This window comes from Aythya marila (assembly GCF_965140915.1).
Source record: "Aythya marila genome assembly, chromosome: 2".
NCBI lineage: Eukaryota > Metazoa > Chordata > Aves > Anseriformes > Anatidae > Aythya > Aythya marila.
In genome coordinates this window covers 148,115,111-148,129,625 of record NC_139043.1, presented here as the reverse complement: position 1 = coordinate 148,129,625, position 14,515 = coordinate 148,115,111, and the positions used below count along the sequence as shown (strand labels likewise).

General features: G+C 39.3%; 1 protein-coding gene across 1 annotated transcript in view; it reads left to right on the top strand.

The window, feature by feature from the left end:
* The window catches only part of ADCY8 (adenylate cyclase 8), a 123,281-nt gene extending 120,228 nt beyond the window's left edge, over window positions 1-3,053 (top strand). The window contains exons 17-18 of the mRNA XM_082755464.1: window positions 1,170-1,284; window positions 2,447-3,053. Of these exons, the coding sequence (XP_082611590.1) occupies window positions 1,170-1,284; window positions 2,447-2,934 (603 nt within the window). The 3' untranslated portion in view covers window positions 2,935-3,053. The remainder of the gene's footprint in view (window positions 1-1,169; window positions 1,285-2,446) is intronic.
* The last annotated feature ends 11,462 nt before the right edge of the window (window positions 3,054-14,515 follow it).

Here is a 14,515-nt window from a genome sequence, read left to right as displayed (position 1 = left end):
AGGCATGCATAAGGCTTTTTTTGTTTTTTTTTTTTTTGTTTGTTTCAGTTTAAATTGCTTCTGTGCAGAGATGAGCAAAGAACTGAACATCAGACACACAGCTCCTAATTCCTTAGGCTTGATGAGGGTAAAAATTCAAAATGAGAAAATCTTCACTGCATTTCCAATGATTAATTCATCCTTTTTTAAACAATAAAAACCTAATGAAATTTATATCTATGTTTTAAATATACTTATCTACATACATATATATGTATGTGACTGCATCAATATCTAAGAGGTGAGGGTTACTGAGGGAAGATGACATGCCCTGAACTGAATAAAGCTGAGGACATGGAATGTAAACAGAAGAGGGTGAAGCTAGGGAGATTCTTATGATCTGGCTTAAATACTGAGGATGATCAAAATGTCAGAGGGCTGCACTGTGTGATCCAAGGTGGTGCTTGCAATGCTTCATTCCTATGGAAATTTTTTTAATGAAAGAATTACTCAGCTTCAGAATAGATGAGGTGACATCATAAAATTATCAGGCCAATCTCAATCCTCTTTATACTTCTTTTCTCAGCATTAGATGGATTTCAATATGCATTGTTAATTCCCACTTTTGCCTTTTGGATTATTGGTAGGAAATTGATTTCTCTGGTACTTCATAGAATCATAGGAAGGTTTGGGTTGGAAGGGTCCATAAAGATCACTGAGTTCCAACCCCCCTGTCCTGGGCAGGGACATCTCCTACCAGACCAGGCTGCCCAAAGCCCCATCCAGCCTGGTCATGAACACCTCCAGGGGTGGGGCATCCACAGCTTCTCTGGGCAACCTGTTCCAGTGCCTCACCACTCTCTGAAAGAAGAATTTCTTTCTAACATCCAATCTAAATATACACTTCTGGTTTAACATCATTCCTCTTTGTCTTATCACTATCTGTCCATATAAAAAAACATGTACTTCACAGTGAGCTTTCTTGTATCCAGGTACACAAGTGTTGTAATATAAGTGAGAAGCATTAATTTAACTTTAATAATACCCTATCTGCCTTTGATCTAGCACATTTAGACTGTTCTTACAGATTCCAAATCTGTAAGATACTTTGCATTTGGTGGGGATGGGTGGGAGCTGTTCTGACAGGCAAATGCAAAACATTTCTAATGTTGTTTTTAATGATTCCTCAGCAATGTGAAGACAAATGGGGGCATTTGTGTGCTCTGGCTGACTTCTCCATAGCTTTGAATGAAAGTATACAGGAGATCAACAAGCATTCTTTTAACAACTTTGAGCTTCGCATTGGTAAGCATAGTACAAGCGTGAAAATTAAAACGTGGTTTAAATTAAAAAGGGGAACAGTAGCTTACCCTAAACTCTGTGCACAGTTTTTGTGCACAAAGCCTTTTGGCTTTGCACAAAATCTTAATTCCAGTTCTAACCTGATCCGTCCCCGTGGCAGCATCTCTAAACTGCTGCTAGGGGTAAACTGTTATCCTGGATGAAATCAATAGGGTGGGATGACCTGAACGTATGCAACATAGCAGGAACAAATCAGATGACTATTTATGCTGACTGGATCACTGGCAAAAACCAACTCCACTCAGAAGAAACATGTCCTTTACAGACAATCTTACCATTAGAAAAGCTGAAGTGTATTCATTAATCACAGCATGGAGGGTGGCATCATCACTGTTTGTGCCAACTCTTCCTAACAGTTTTGAACCATGAAAAACTCCAGCTCCCAGGATTTTTCAGGGAACATTCATCTATGTCCAGTAAATGTGGATCACTTGCAAAGATTTTATTGATCATGAATGCAACTGTATTTGGAGACCATGTCTATAAAGAATTTATACATATGTATGTATTTGCGTATATAGTCTTTTAAGAAAATCTAAAAATGTAATATCTTTTTCCCAAAGTTGCCTTTCATTACCAGAAAACTTATTCTTAAAACTCCATTTTAGGGGGAAAAAAAACTCATTTTTATATTATTTCTTGCAAAATTTATGCAGCAATATCATAAGATATAGTCTTCCAATAACTTCATAGGAATACTTTAGTATTTTCACTTCATGGAACATGCATATAAGGATGTCATTTCTGGATTGCATAGCACTGACAGGGTTGCCTTCAACAAGTGCAGGGCCAGAAAGGTCTTTCCTACTACTTAAGAATAATTTTGCAGGAATTTTGGCAATAGTACATGGAATACAGATGACATGTAAGTACTGCAGTTCCACTGTGATGGATGCCCTGTCAAATAGTTCTGAGGATATAACTTTTGTTCTCTACTTTTCCTGAACTTTTTTTCTTACTTTCTTTTTATATGCACCTTTTCTTAAACTTAAAGATAAGCGTATGTGAACCAGCTTTCATACAGTACTGAAGGGCAAATATGGTTTTTGGTCATTTTCATCTGAATGGATGTTCTTTTTCTCCCTCTCTCTCTTTTTTGTAATAGGGATTAGCCATGGCTCTGTCGTAGCAGGAGTTATCGGTGCTAAGAAACCGCAATATGATATCTGGGGCAAAACAGTTAATTTAGCAAGTCGAATGGACAGCACAGGAGTTAGTGACAGAATACAAGTGCCTGAAGAAACGTATCTGATCCTGAAGGACCGAGGATTTGCCTTCGACTACCGAGGAGAGATTTATGTCAAAGGTATCAGTGAACAGGAAGGAAAAATCAAAACATATTTTCTTCTAGGAAGAGTTCAACCAAATCCTTTAATCTTACAACCAAGAAAACTGACTGGACAGTATTCATTAGCAGCTGTTGTATTAGGACTTGTACAGTCTCTTAACAGGCAAAAACAGAAGCAAATCCTTAATGAGAACAATAATTCTGGAATCATAAAGGGACATTATAACCGGAGGACTTTGCTCACTCCCGGTGGATCTGAGGCAGCAGCCCAGGCAGAGGGGGCTGACAAAACTGAATTGCCATAATCAACATTTTGTTTGTGTTCTTTTTTTTCTTTTTTTTTTTTTGTATTTCTTTTATATATAAAAATAAATATACAAATAAAAAAGGTTTAATTTTTTTTAGAATAAGCGTGATTATTTTCTGGTGTGACATTTTTATGAGATTCCAGTTCATCCATTTTTACAAATGCTGCCAGTATCTCTCTCCATTTACTATTATTCACCTCTGAATGTCCAGCCACAGGAGCTGTAGGCCTCTGCTCAGCTGTGCTGGTTACCCACAAAAAAAAAGGTCAAGAATAAATCCCTGACTTAGGGGGATTTAAAACATAAATTATATAGGCAGTTAATCTTGGGAAAATAACATGCTTGCCTTGTGGAAGCAAAGACAAAAGGAGATTGAGTAGGTTCTTCTCACTTTTAGTTGTCTTCAAGTAGAGTGATATCCATCCAAATTAGTTGTCTGGTCTCCATAACAACAACTGAAAAGCTAGTCAATATAGCCAATAGATTGATGTGTGTTACCTGCCCAGATGTGAGGCTGTGGGACATAGAAGAGAGAGATTTTACCCCAGACCCACTGACTCCATTGACTGGCTGTGGGTTGTTAACAGAGATTGAAGTGTCTTGCCCACAAGGCTGCACTGCAGTCAGTATTGCATGTCGTTACCCACCTGAGCTCTAGCACCCACTCCAGGAAGTCAAGGCTCTCCTGTGGACACTGTGCTATATCTGTCAGTACCATCTGAAGGGTTCAAATGTACTAAGATATCGTGAATGACATAAGACATAAATGGACTTGTCTGGAGTCTACAGTTAAATCTATTGTCCAGTCAAAGAATTAACCAAATTCCCCTGGTTCACTTTCCTGAGCTTAGCTCTTAACCCCATTTCCAGTCTGAATTTTTAGCAAAAGAAGGTTTCCCTCAAGCCATAAAACAACAATGTGCTGAAGTACAACAGGAGACAAAGCTCACTGATGAACACCTGCTCAGATACCTCAGAAGGAGGAGAAAGGCTGTGACTGAGGTTACCCCAAATGATTTGTGTGCCAGAACAGAGACAGTCCTGCTATGATGCCAAAATGGCACATCTAGGTGCTACAAACCCTGCATTAAAACAAGTACAGGGTGACTTTGTTTTAGGATAGCTTATCAGCTTTCCCCTGGAAAAAAGTAAATATATAGCACAGGTACCTATATGCATCAGTGCTATGATTCATACTGATCAGTAAAGCGCACAAATGAACCTCTCATCAAATCTGTGTGCTCAAAGGAGCTGGGCTTGTCTCAGTAAATATTATCTTTAAAATAAATCACAGATGGGAACAGCAGAACCTGCAATCACACAGCAATCCCCAGACGAGACCCCAGACAGCCAATACAGTGCAACATATGGATTCTTGGTAAATACAGGCTTTGCTTTTTTACAGGCTGTTACACAGTCCTTAATGAAAACTGGGATATCTCAGGTGTGTCACCACTGGATTGGGCACATTTTTATAAAGGTGGACATTTTGGCTAAAAAATATCGATGCCTACATTATGGTTTGCTAACAAAAGAGGCATCAAAGCACAAAAATGATTAATTGTAGTATGACAAAAATAATGCTTTTCATTGTAAAACAACATAAAGAATAGGTATGCTGGGCAAAATTTGATCATCTGAATGCAGCCTTCAGAAAATAAAAATAACAAAAAAGGCCAAATAAATTCCAGAGAAAACCGTATCACTGAAGGATGGGTCTGATCACAGATATCAGAGAGCTGTCAGAAATGTTATACAAAGTGGTGAGGCTGCTCTCATTTCAAGTTGATTACTGATTTTAAGCCCTACAAATATCATCTCATTACACCATGTAGGAGCACTGTAAAGAAGAGCCCCTCAACCACCCAGGACAGTGTTGGTGCTGTAGGAGGAAGACAAGACATGGCTTATATCTGAAGCAGCTAAACTAATTTCACATTTAAAGTGGTATTTGAAGCCCTAGAAAAGGAAGTTTTGGCTGGTTTAAACAGCTCATAAAACGGCTGTCCTCTCGTCAGCTTATCTCTCTGCTGGATGTGGGTTCACTCCTCCTGGTTTTCTAGACCTTTAATTCTTGATAAACACATATCCCAGCTGAACCAGTTTTCTAATTCTCACTACTGCTACCAGCCTCTGTAATGACAATTAGCAGTGAGTGGAAAGTGTTATCTAAACAGGTTGGGAGACTGGAGACTGAGGGCACCTTCGCTGTGTCTTAGCACAGGCCTATATCTCCTACTTCTTATCCTAGACACGGATGGCTTTCTGTGTTATCCCTCTCAAAATCCCCATTAGCATAACTATGTTCCCAAGCAAAATTGTCTGCTAAAGAAGTCTGAGCCTGTGTTGACCAGATAAAGAATGTGGCAAATCAGCTCATTACCATGAATAATTCTTTAGTGAGGAATTTCACCTATGTCTGTTGTAGGTAAATCCCTGCTTTGGTCTATTTGTCTACATGAGGCAGCTATGTGTCACCCCAGCAATTACACTGCCTGTTCCTTTTCCAAGTGCAATGACCTTAAAGGCTCAGCAGTGTTATTCCCCGTTGTAGCATTTGTTTTCAGAGGAACAGCAGCTACTATTTATGCACTGTCTTCTAGTTTTACTCCATGACTTCATGGTATCATTAGTGCATTCAGCTTTCCCTCACTACACTATCTTCAGGGATTCTTGTTCATACAGAACAGAATTGTTCATACAAGAAGGATCTGTAAAGCCAAAACACCTGGTTAATATCCTTTGAAGCACATATGCTTGGATAATAAAGGCAAATTGCCTTGATATTGTAGCTCCTTGGCCAAGCCAGTTAGCCAATATCGAGGACTTTGCTAGATTCTTCCTATTAAGAGGAAAAAGTTTTGGCAGAAACTCAATTTACTTTGATGTCATCTTATTCATTTCTACCTATGTGCACTACAGAGGAAAAAGAAAAAAAAAAAAAAAAAAAAAAAAACAGCAGCCAGCTGCTTCTTCAGAAATTCATACCTCAGTTCCTCTGACAATCTCCACACCATAAGCTCTGCTGACTTCAATGTTTTCTAAACAAACAAGCTGAACTCCATAGCTTACAAAAAGCAACATACAATCAACTGCATCAAGAGCAGTTTATGCCACCTTTGAAGTACTCATTTTTAATCATTAAAGGAGACAGAATATCGACAATCTGGATAATCATTCTGTACCAAAGTCATCATTCTGCAAAACTCCATGTGGATATTTGCAACCATTAACCCTGTACTCTAGTAAAGACCATGTGTGTTGCAAGAGTGCTTGTTTGCAGGACAGTGAACAGGTGTTAGGGTTGATTAATTTATACCATTAAACAATTTTAGTAATAACTATCCAGAAAGTTACAGTTAACTTATGATACCTATCAAGGTATCTACTATAAACTCATATTAAGACTCGGGAGAGAACAAAGCTTAGGTGTGATATCATTTAGAGGTGTGTGCTAGCTGACACAGAGCAGTTCAAAGAGCAGCTTTTGCACCTACAGGGAAAATATCACTCACTGTCCTCAGCTTCAATTCATTCCTGATTATTTCACAGTACTTTGCACATTTTGTAAAACACAGAAAAAAAATATCTCATTGAATCCTTCTCTCATTAGCAGAACTTCATCTGCCTTTTCCTAAGTGCTGCAGGAGTCAAGGAGTTTAGACAAACACACAGTGCAGCGATGGTGGCTCGTAGCCAAAGGGCCTGTCGCTGCGCGCTGCTGAGCTGCGACACAGGCAGCGGAGAGCCCTGCTCCACAGCCGACTTGGCGAACACACAGAGAAGTGATCAGAGGAGCAGGAAATAACCACATTAACCATCGTCAGTGGTACACGGCAAGCGTTATAATTGCACAGTCAACTTATTAACCTCCCCATGATTCCTTTTTGTGTTGCTCAAAGGCAGTGACATGATGAGGTGTTTGCGGTTTCCCCAGCTCTGAGCTTTGCTGGAGGAGGGGAAAATACAACAGAGGAGCAGTCAGCAGATGGGAGGGAAGGGGTAAATATTCAATATTCATATCTCTAGTCACTTGAAACTGCAGTTGAGTTGCTATTTATGGAATGCTTTCATTACCTCTCCTGGTTAAAGAAAAAAATTAGTCATTGGTTTAGGTAACTTTAATAGATAAGGTCCAATTCCCCCTCCCCCCCCCCCCCCCCGCCCCCCAATTTACATTTTTATTTTTTTGGTCTATTTTCCACTAAGCGCTTGTTTAGGTGAAGGCTGTCAGAGTTACAGAGCCATCCAGAGACTGATTCATTCAGCTCTTTTATGTAAAAATGACAGCAATGTGCAGGGTTGGTTAGACAACATCCCCTGTAAAATGCAACTCATGCTTCTTCTCATGACCCAGATCTCCCTCAGCCCAAGGTGCATTTTTTGTGATTTTTTTTTTGTTTTGTTTCCTGATGAATCTGTTAATGTTGATTTTTTTTTTCTTTTTTAGTATGCTGTAAAACCTGTTTCACAGGACACGGATTTTTAGAAGGTCTAGAAATCAGCTCCTCCTTCAGCTTTGCAGTATTAAAATAAAATAAGTGCCACCATTGTGACATAACAAGGGAACTAAAAAGAAATATCAGATGGTTTGCTGAAAATCTAAGGTTTTAAAACTAATTAAATATGTGTGAAATGACTTCTGATTGCAAAACCCACTCCCAACAGCAGTGACATGGGATATGCTAAGGGATATTTTCACAGTAGCAGGATATTAAGTATGATTTTAATTAACTCATCAGTTACTTAAAATAATAAAACACAACACCCTCTTCCTAATCATTTTCCCTCACAGTGACTGTTGTGACAAACTGTCAGTTTTTCAGTTTTTATAAATCACAGAGTGATTGTGCTTCATATGAATGATTGCCCCGTCCAGATGGATCCAGATCGATGCTCTAATGCTACTTTCAGGAGTCAGGACCCCTAGCCCCATCTCTGGGGTCACTTTGTATGGGCAAAACCAAGACTTGCAGTGGCATCAGCTCTTTCCCCTTGGTCTTGTTCCTGGGAAAGGTAAGAGCAGGGACTTGGGCATACGAGGAGCTGTAATTGAACATTTTTTCCATTTAAACAAGGGTGGGAAGAAGACCCCAGCATGTTCCATCCCACAAGGTGAGTCCAGATGCTGCCTTTACAGCTCGTTTTTCATTAACTGCCTGGTTAATTGAAAGGTGTTTTAATGGCTTCTCAGCAGCTTGGCCGTCCCAGACCAGCTCACAGGGTAATGAGGGCACAAGGGATATCTCCCCTGCACCGCAGCTGTCACAGCAGTATGCAGTGATCTCTTGCACCATTAATTTCTCCCTTTCCTGGCAATTAACTTGGCAGGACCCATAACCTTTCAGAAACCATTGTATGGATGTTAGAAGACAAGTTTTCATGGAACTATCTTAAAAAAAAAAAAAAAAAAAAAAACCATAAATAAAATAAAACTTTTTTTTTCCTTTTTTTTTTTTTCCTTTTTTTTTTTCTTTTTTAAAATCTTTCCTACAAGGAAAAAAAAATCCACTTCATATATTCATTCAGAATTTATTACAAAACTAAAACCACACCTGTGTCCAATACTGAAAAATCAACTTAATCAAAAGCAACATTTCTTCCTCTTAAACTTCCAGACCAGGTTGATCATGTGTCCATTACAGCTTAAGGAGCCCCACCATACTGCCCTCCCAGAGATATTCAGTTCTACCTCAGAGCTATCCCACTGAAGAGATCTATATAAAGAATTTTTGCAAGGAGACCTCAGCCACCAATTCACCCAAACCTCTGCTCCTATCACTTAGAGATAGAGAAGTGGTGCAGAAGGGATTTCATGGGACTGAGAGGGATGGGAAAAAAAGAAAAATTCTCCATGAGACAAGTTCCAAGCTATTTTGAGTTTTACAGCTCAGAGTGAATATTTTATTTGCATCTTTAAACTCATGGTGAACACAGAGACCCCCACAATCACCCACTATCACCCATTGCTCCTAGCACACAGTTTCACAGGCCATACTTTCACATTTGTTGCTGCTTCCATATTTAATCTCTATTCCCATGTAAAGCATACTGACATTAGCCAGACTTGGCTGGGTGGAGCAACACATCCTTTGTATTCTCTCTTTTGGAACATCACCTAACAAACATGTCATGCTTTTTTTGACAAAAAAATTTCATGGCAACAGCTGCAACGTGAACTTCCAATGACAGACACTTAGCCAGAGCTTAATCTGTATGCTTCATTTAAGAGGCCACAGATCATCCTTACAGCTCCAACCTATTCACCCCCTTTTTATACACATGCTGTAGTATTTCTTTTGGATATCATAAAGCATTAAGTCGTGGTATCCAAACAGTCAAGAAAAAATTAGTTTTGTTTCATGTTCCAAGGGTAATTTCCAATTAAAATAAGCAATTAAATAAATAAATAAATGAAATCTGACTTTGGAGCAGAGACTGGTATCCAACTAGCATTCCTCCTCTGAGGTGAGAACCATTACATCCAGACAATAACCATAATCATTTTTACTCAAGACCATCATTTCAGTCTTGGGCATCTGTTTTCTGTGTAACTGCATTTTATATTTCAAGTTCTTTCAGCCCTGGTTCATAGTTTTGTAATAGCCTTAGATACTCCTTCTTGTGATCCCTGAGACTGTCAGAGATGATTAAAATGAGTTAATAATGAATTCTGCTTGAGGTCTGTGGCAGAACTGAGTCAAGCAGTGTGGCTTATTGAAATAAAGCCTTTGCTGGAGTTAATTGATTTAATTCCAATATATGAATACTTTCATGGGCTAAAAATAGTATTTTCTGCAGAGCTCTTCAAGCTAGTGAAGAAAAGCAAAACACAAATGATGATGGGAAGTTAAATGAGGTCAAATTGGAAATAAGGCACATGCTTTTGACAGCAAACATGATTAAATACTGGAACAAACTACCATGCAAACCAGTGAATCTATTATCTCCTCAAGAGTTCAAATCAAAATGATGGAGATCTTTCTAGAAATTATGCTTTCTTTCAAATACAAGTGCCTGGGTCCACTCATAAAGGAACAATAAGGCTTTCTACAATGTGTGAAGGCCTGAAAGGCTGACTAGATAGCTTAAGATTTTTATTTTTTAATACCATAAATTTGTCATTGTCTCTTCACCACTGAGCTAAACAAGCAAAACAGAAAGAAGCAAAATCTTCTGTCCTGGGAATGTCTCACAGCTCTTGCTGGTACTGACTGATAATGAAGAAGACAAACCTGTCCCATTTCATGCATTGATTCAGAGCCCAGAAAACCATGATTTTTCATATGTCTCCCTTTGTGGAAGCACTAGAGGTGTTGCAAAGCAGTGGCTCAGCTCACAGGCAGACACTGTACCAAACTGTTCAGCTTCCCTACCATTCATATAGCTGCTTCATTGATTTTAGCAAAAACTCTGTAGTCAAGCATCAGGAAAGAAATTGAATTGCTCCCCAGCTGCATTCCACCATTCCCACCCCACCACCTCTCACTCTGCTGTTTCTCCTTATTTGCCCTGGTGCTCAGAGCAATGCACACATTGCATTTGTTCTAAGGAAAGGCTATTAGAGACCCTGAGGAAGAGCATTTGTTTCTTAACAGAATGAGTTTTTTCACAGAGCATTTGATGAGATCTCAGGAAATCTTTGTGTTAATTCAGTGGTGTGACCTTGGCTACAATGAGGGTGCTACTACTTCCCCATATAACTGAAATTATGACCTTGAGTTAAACGGATGAAGAGTTCCATATAAACGTAGTTCTTTTTTTTTTTTTTTTTTTTTTTTTTTGTCACAATGTCTCCCTGACATTTTTATATAAGCATATGATACGATGTAAGTAAGAGACCCAGCCTGACAAGATGTCTGGAGGTTTTTGTTACACAGCCAGAAATGCTTCTGCTGAATAGAAAGCATGGGATGAAGTAAAAGAATGGAAATAAAAGCTCAAACAGAGGATCTGTGGAGGGAAGAAAGGGAGGCATGTTAAATGCTCAGAAGGTATCTTCCAAATAACACAATTACCTATTTGCAACCTGTAATTCGTGATGCATTTCTCTTACTTTTCACAAAGACTGACAAGGAGAATTTTTCCCTTCCCCTCCTCCCCTGACCTGCACCATTACCTAATTCTGTCACCGAGATGAGAACAAGCTAAGTCCTAATATTTCACTTGGATTAGCAGTTCCCACCAAATGACAGAGGCAAAAGATTTGTACTGGAAAGTAACAATGGCAAAGCAGAATAAAAGACTCTGCTGCTTTGAATTATTAATAGTGTATCACCTCACTGCACATACCAATCACACTGCTCTCTTTTCTGGTGCCTCAGGAGAAAGGAACATAGTTTTCAGTGTACTTCAAGCCTTTTAAAAGTGTTTTGAGTCCACCTAGCTATTTCATACCTGGGATAGTTTCAGGGCAGGGCAGCCTTCTTAAAGACATAGAATCCTGACTAGGGGTATAACAGGAGGCTTTCACGTGGGTTATTTTGGGAAGACGTTTTCAAAAGAAGCTAAATGGAAGGAGAAGAGTTTAGTGTTCCACAGCCCTTCGAGTTCTACTTAAAAAAAAAAAAAAAAAAAAAAAAAAGTGTATGATTTTCTGAGCTGCGATGCACCATGATTCCCTTCTGCTGGGCGTCTTTATGCACATTATCCCACAGTTTGTGTTTAAGCCTTTCCTAATGTATCTAAAAGCCCTGAACAGTATTTACAGTATTTTGAGGAAGAGTAGCAGCTTCTTCAGGACAACCAGAAATTGCTTTATTGGACACCTCTTATTGGTGTCCTGGAGTCACTGTGACTCAGGGGAAACATCAGCAGGGAAAACTCAGAGGGCTGTCAGTGTTGTATTTGCTGTGTCCGAATAACTGTTCTAAAATATGACAACCTTGCTTCCTAACAAGCTTGTGGTTAAGTTGCAGTGGACTAAAGCAAATTATCTCCATAGTGCCCTTCATAGCAGCCTCCACTATGGCTATTCCTCACCTAGGTAAAAAATGCTTCCTGCAGAGTCATCTTTATTTGCAACCTCTCTTGTCTGCTTATCTTTGATGGGTGAAGATTCAGGATGTGAGAACTTGCAGAGGAATCATGAATCTGTGATATTGGATTAACTAGAAAATTTAGGATTTTATTTCTATAGCAGAAGCTTACATTTTACTATTTGAAAGAATAAAGTATTTTAAACCTGAAACAAGCATAAATGACACAGCAATATGTTTTTGCACCTGCAGGAAGGATTAAACTATTGACCCAAGAGATGAAAAAGATGAAGCATGCATGGCTGACCGAGTTGCAAATTTTGACACCCAACGCAAGGAGCAGCCTTTTGGGAGATAAATCCTGCCTGCCTACTGCAAGCCTACCAGAAGCAGCTTTTGTGTAGGTACCCTCTTCACAATGCCACCACAAGGAGATGCAGGGATCTTGTGTACAGAGACATGGACATTGCTTGTTGGTGCAGTTCTTCTGCAAGTTATGTGCATGGACTCAGTATTTTACTACCTTGTGCTAAAAGCACCTAGGGCTGGATAATCTATACAAATGAGTTTAATGGTCCAGGACAAAATTAAAATTTATTTCTAACCTTGATTACTTTAGTCTGTGACCTGAAGTATGTCATACTAAATCCTGCAATTTCTATCCTAACCAGGAGGACAGCAAATACTTTTCTCAGTGGGACCTGCATCACATTTCTTCCAATAGTCATGGAAACCTAACTCCTCCCAGATGCCTGAAGACTCCTTGTTCAGTTCAGGCTCCACTGTGCTGATGCAAATCTTAGTCATGGAGAGATGGATTGAGGATCCACGGGAATAAATGAACCCAAAGTATTACAGCAGCACCAAACAGCTCAAGTGAGACCTTTCCTCCCAAGCCAACAGCACAAAATGGCTATGAAGATTTTGCGTCTCAGACACCCCTGGGAATTTTCCTCCTACCCTGACCTTTCTTCTTGACTTTCCTTCATGATCATGATCATGGCTGGAATCAAGACTCCAGGAGCCTGGTGCTCATTACCATGGATGCCAAAGCACATTAGAGACTGTTAAAGTTGAAGAGCCTTTTCCAGAGCAATCAGATTGTAACAGATACCTTTCCAGACCTTTGTGACAACACTTGGCTGCATTACATTTAGTTGTTTGACACTGAAACACTTGTATGCACAGTCTTAAAAAACAAATGTAGCAGATGAAACATCCCACACTTGACATTACCTGAACCCTAGTTAGAGTTCAGTGCAAATTCTTCCTTTGCTTTCAGTAAGATAGCTGGTCCCATGATCATCCTTATGGAAGCTATAAAGAGCCACAGGTACAGAAATAGAAAGGATGCAAGATCACATGCAAAACCTGTACATGTGCAAACACAGCCCCCAACCTGAATATCTGACACAAGATGAAAACAAGACACTGTTGAGTCTCAACTCAGTTTTAAGAAAATAAAGACCAAAGGGTCTAGGATGCTTAAGAGGAAGAAAGAGAGAAAGAGAAAATAACACAAGCTCCTGTTGGAAGCAGGGAGCTTGAAAAAAATAATCAGAATTTCAATAAGGTTGTCTTAAAAATGGTTTTGGAAAACAATCGCATCTGCTGACTATCACAGTCTAATTCATTAGAAAATCTGTCATACTGCTTGCAGAGGAAAGCCAGTAGCATCAGAAACATTTCCAGTATTTTCTGAGAGATCCATTTACTCTGTAATGATTGTTTAGGTAACTTGGAAATACTTTCCCTCTTTCTTGTTTTCCTGTAACATCCTTAAATAGCATTCACTTTTTCGCCAACACTGAATGTTAATGTGCAAAAAGGTCAGCTGCTTTTGTCCTCTACAGTACATCATTTTTTAAAAGAAGCTCTTAACTCACGTGGGCCTCTAACAAATAAACATCAGATGCTCTTCTCAAGCTCAATGCTCCCTGCCTGGAACAAGGAAGGCAGATATATCTAAAAATATAATGCTGTTGTATTTATAGCCGAGCAAAAAGTTTAGTGTGCAAATTAAAGCGCATGGAAATCATCTGATTTCTCTCAGTGATCACATCAGTTTTCCAGAAGGTCACACAGCATTTCTAGATTTTTCAGGCCAGCTGTAGGGCCCAAACTAACCTAGAGAGGTTTGCTATATCAGTTTGGATATATGTGGTTTTAATGTGAAAGCATCAGGCTTTGAATGAGATAGGAATTGAAATGAGTTGGGGGACAAGAAGAACAAACTTTTCTAACCTGATTTCTTTCTGGCAACCCCCAGAATTCCCTGTTTCACTTCAGCTTGGGCAGGGGTTGTTATACTATCTCCATCCTATACACATGTGCCAGGAAGACTTAAATGAAAGTAACAATGAACAATAGCATTCAGGACATCTCTCTGCTGGGCCTCAGTAAGTTCTGAACTTATAGGACTGCAGTTATCCAGCGTATATATCTCTATTTATCCAACACACAGCACTGCAGTAGTCAGCACAGTGGCATTCCAGCTGCACAGCCAAATTGTTGTTCCCCACAGAGGTACCAATTGCCATTGACTGGGTGCCTGCTGATAGCCCCTAGCAATTGCAAAATAAAACCTATTGGTTTAAAGC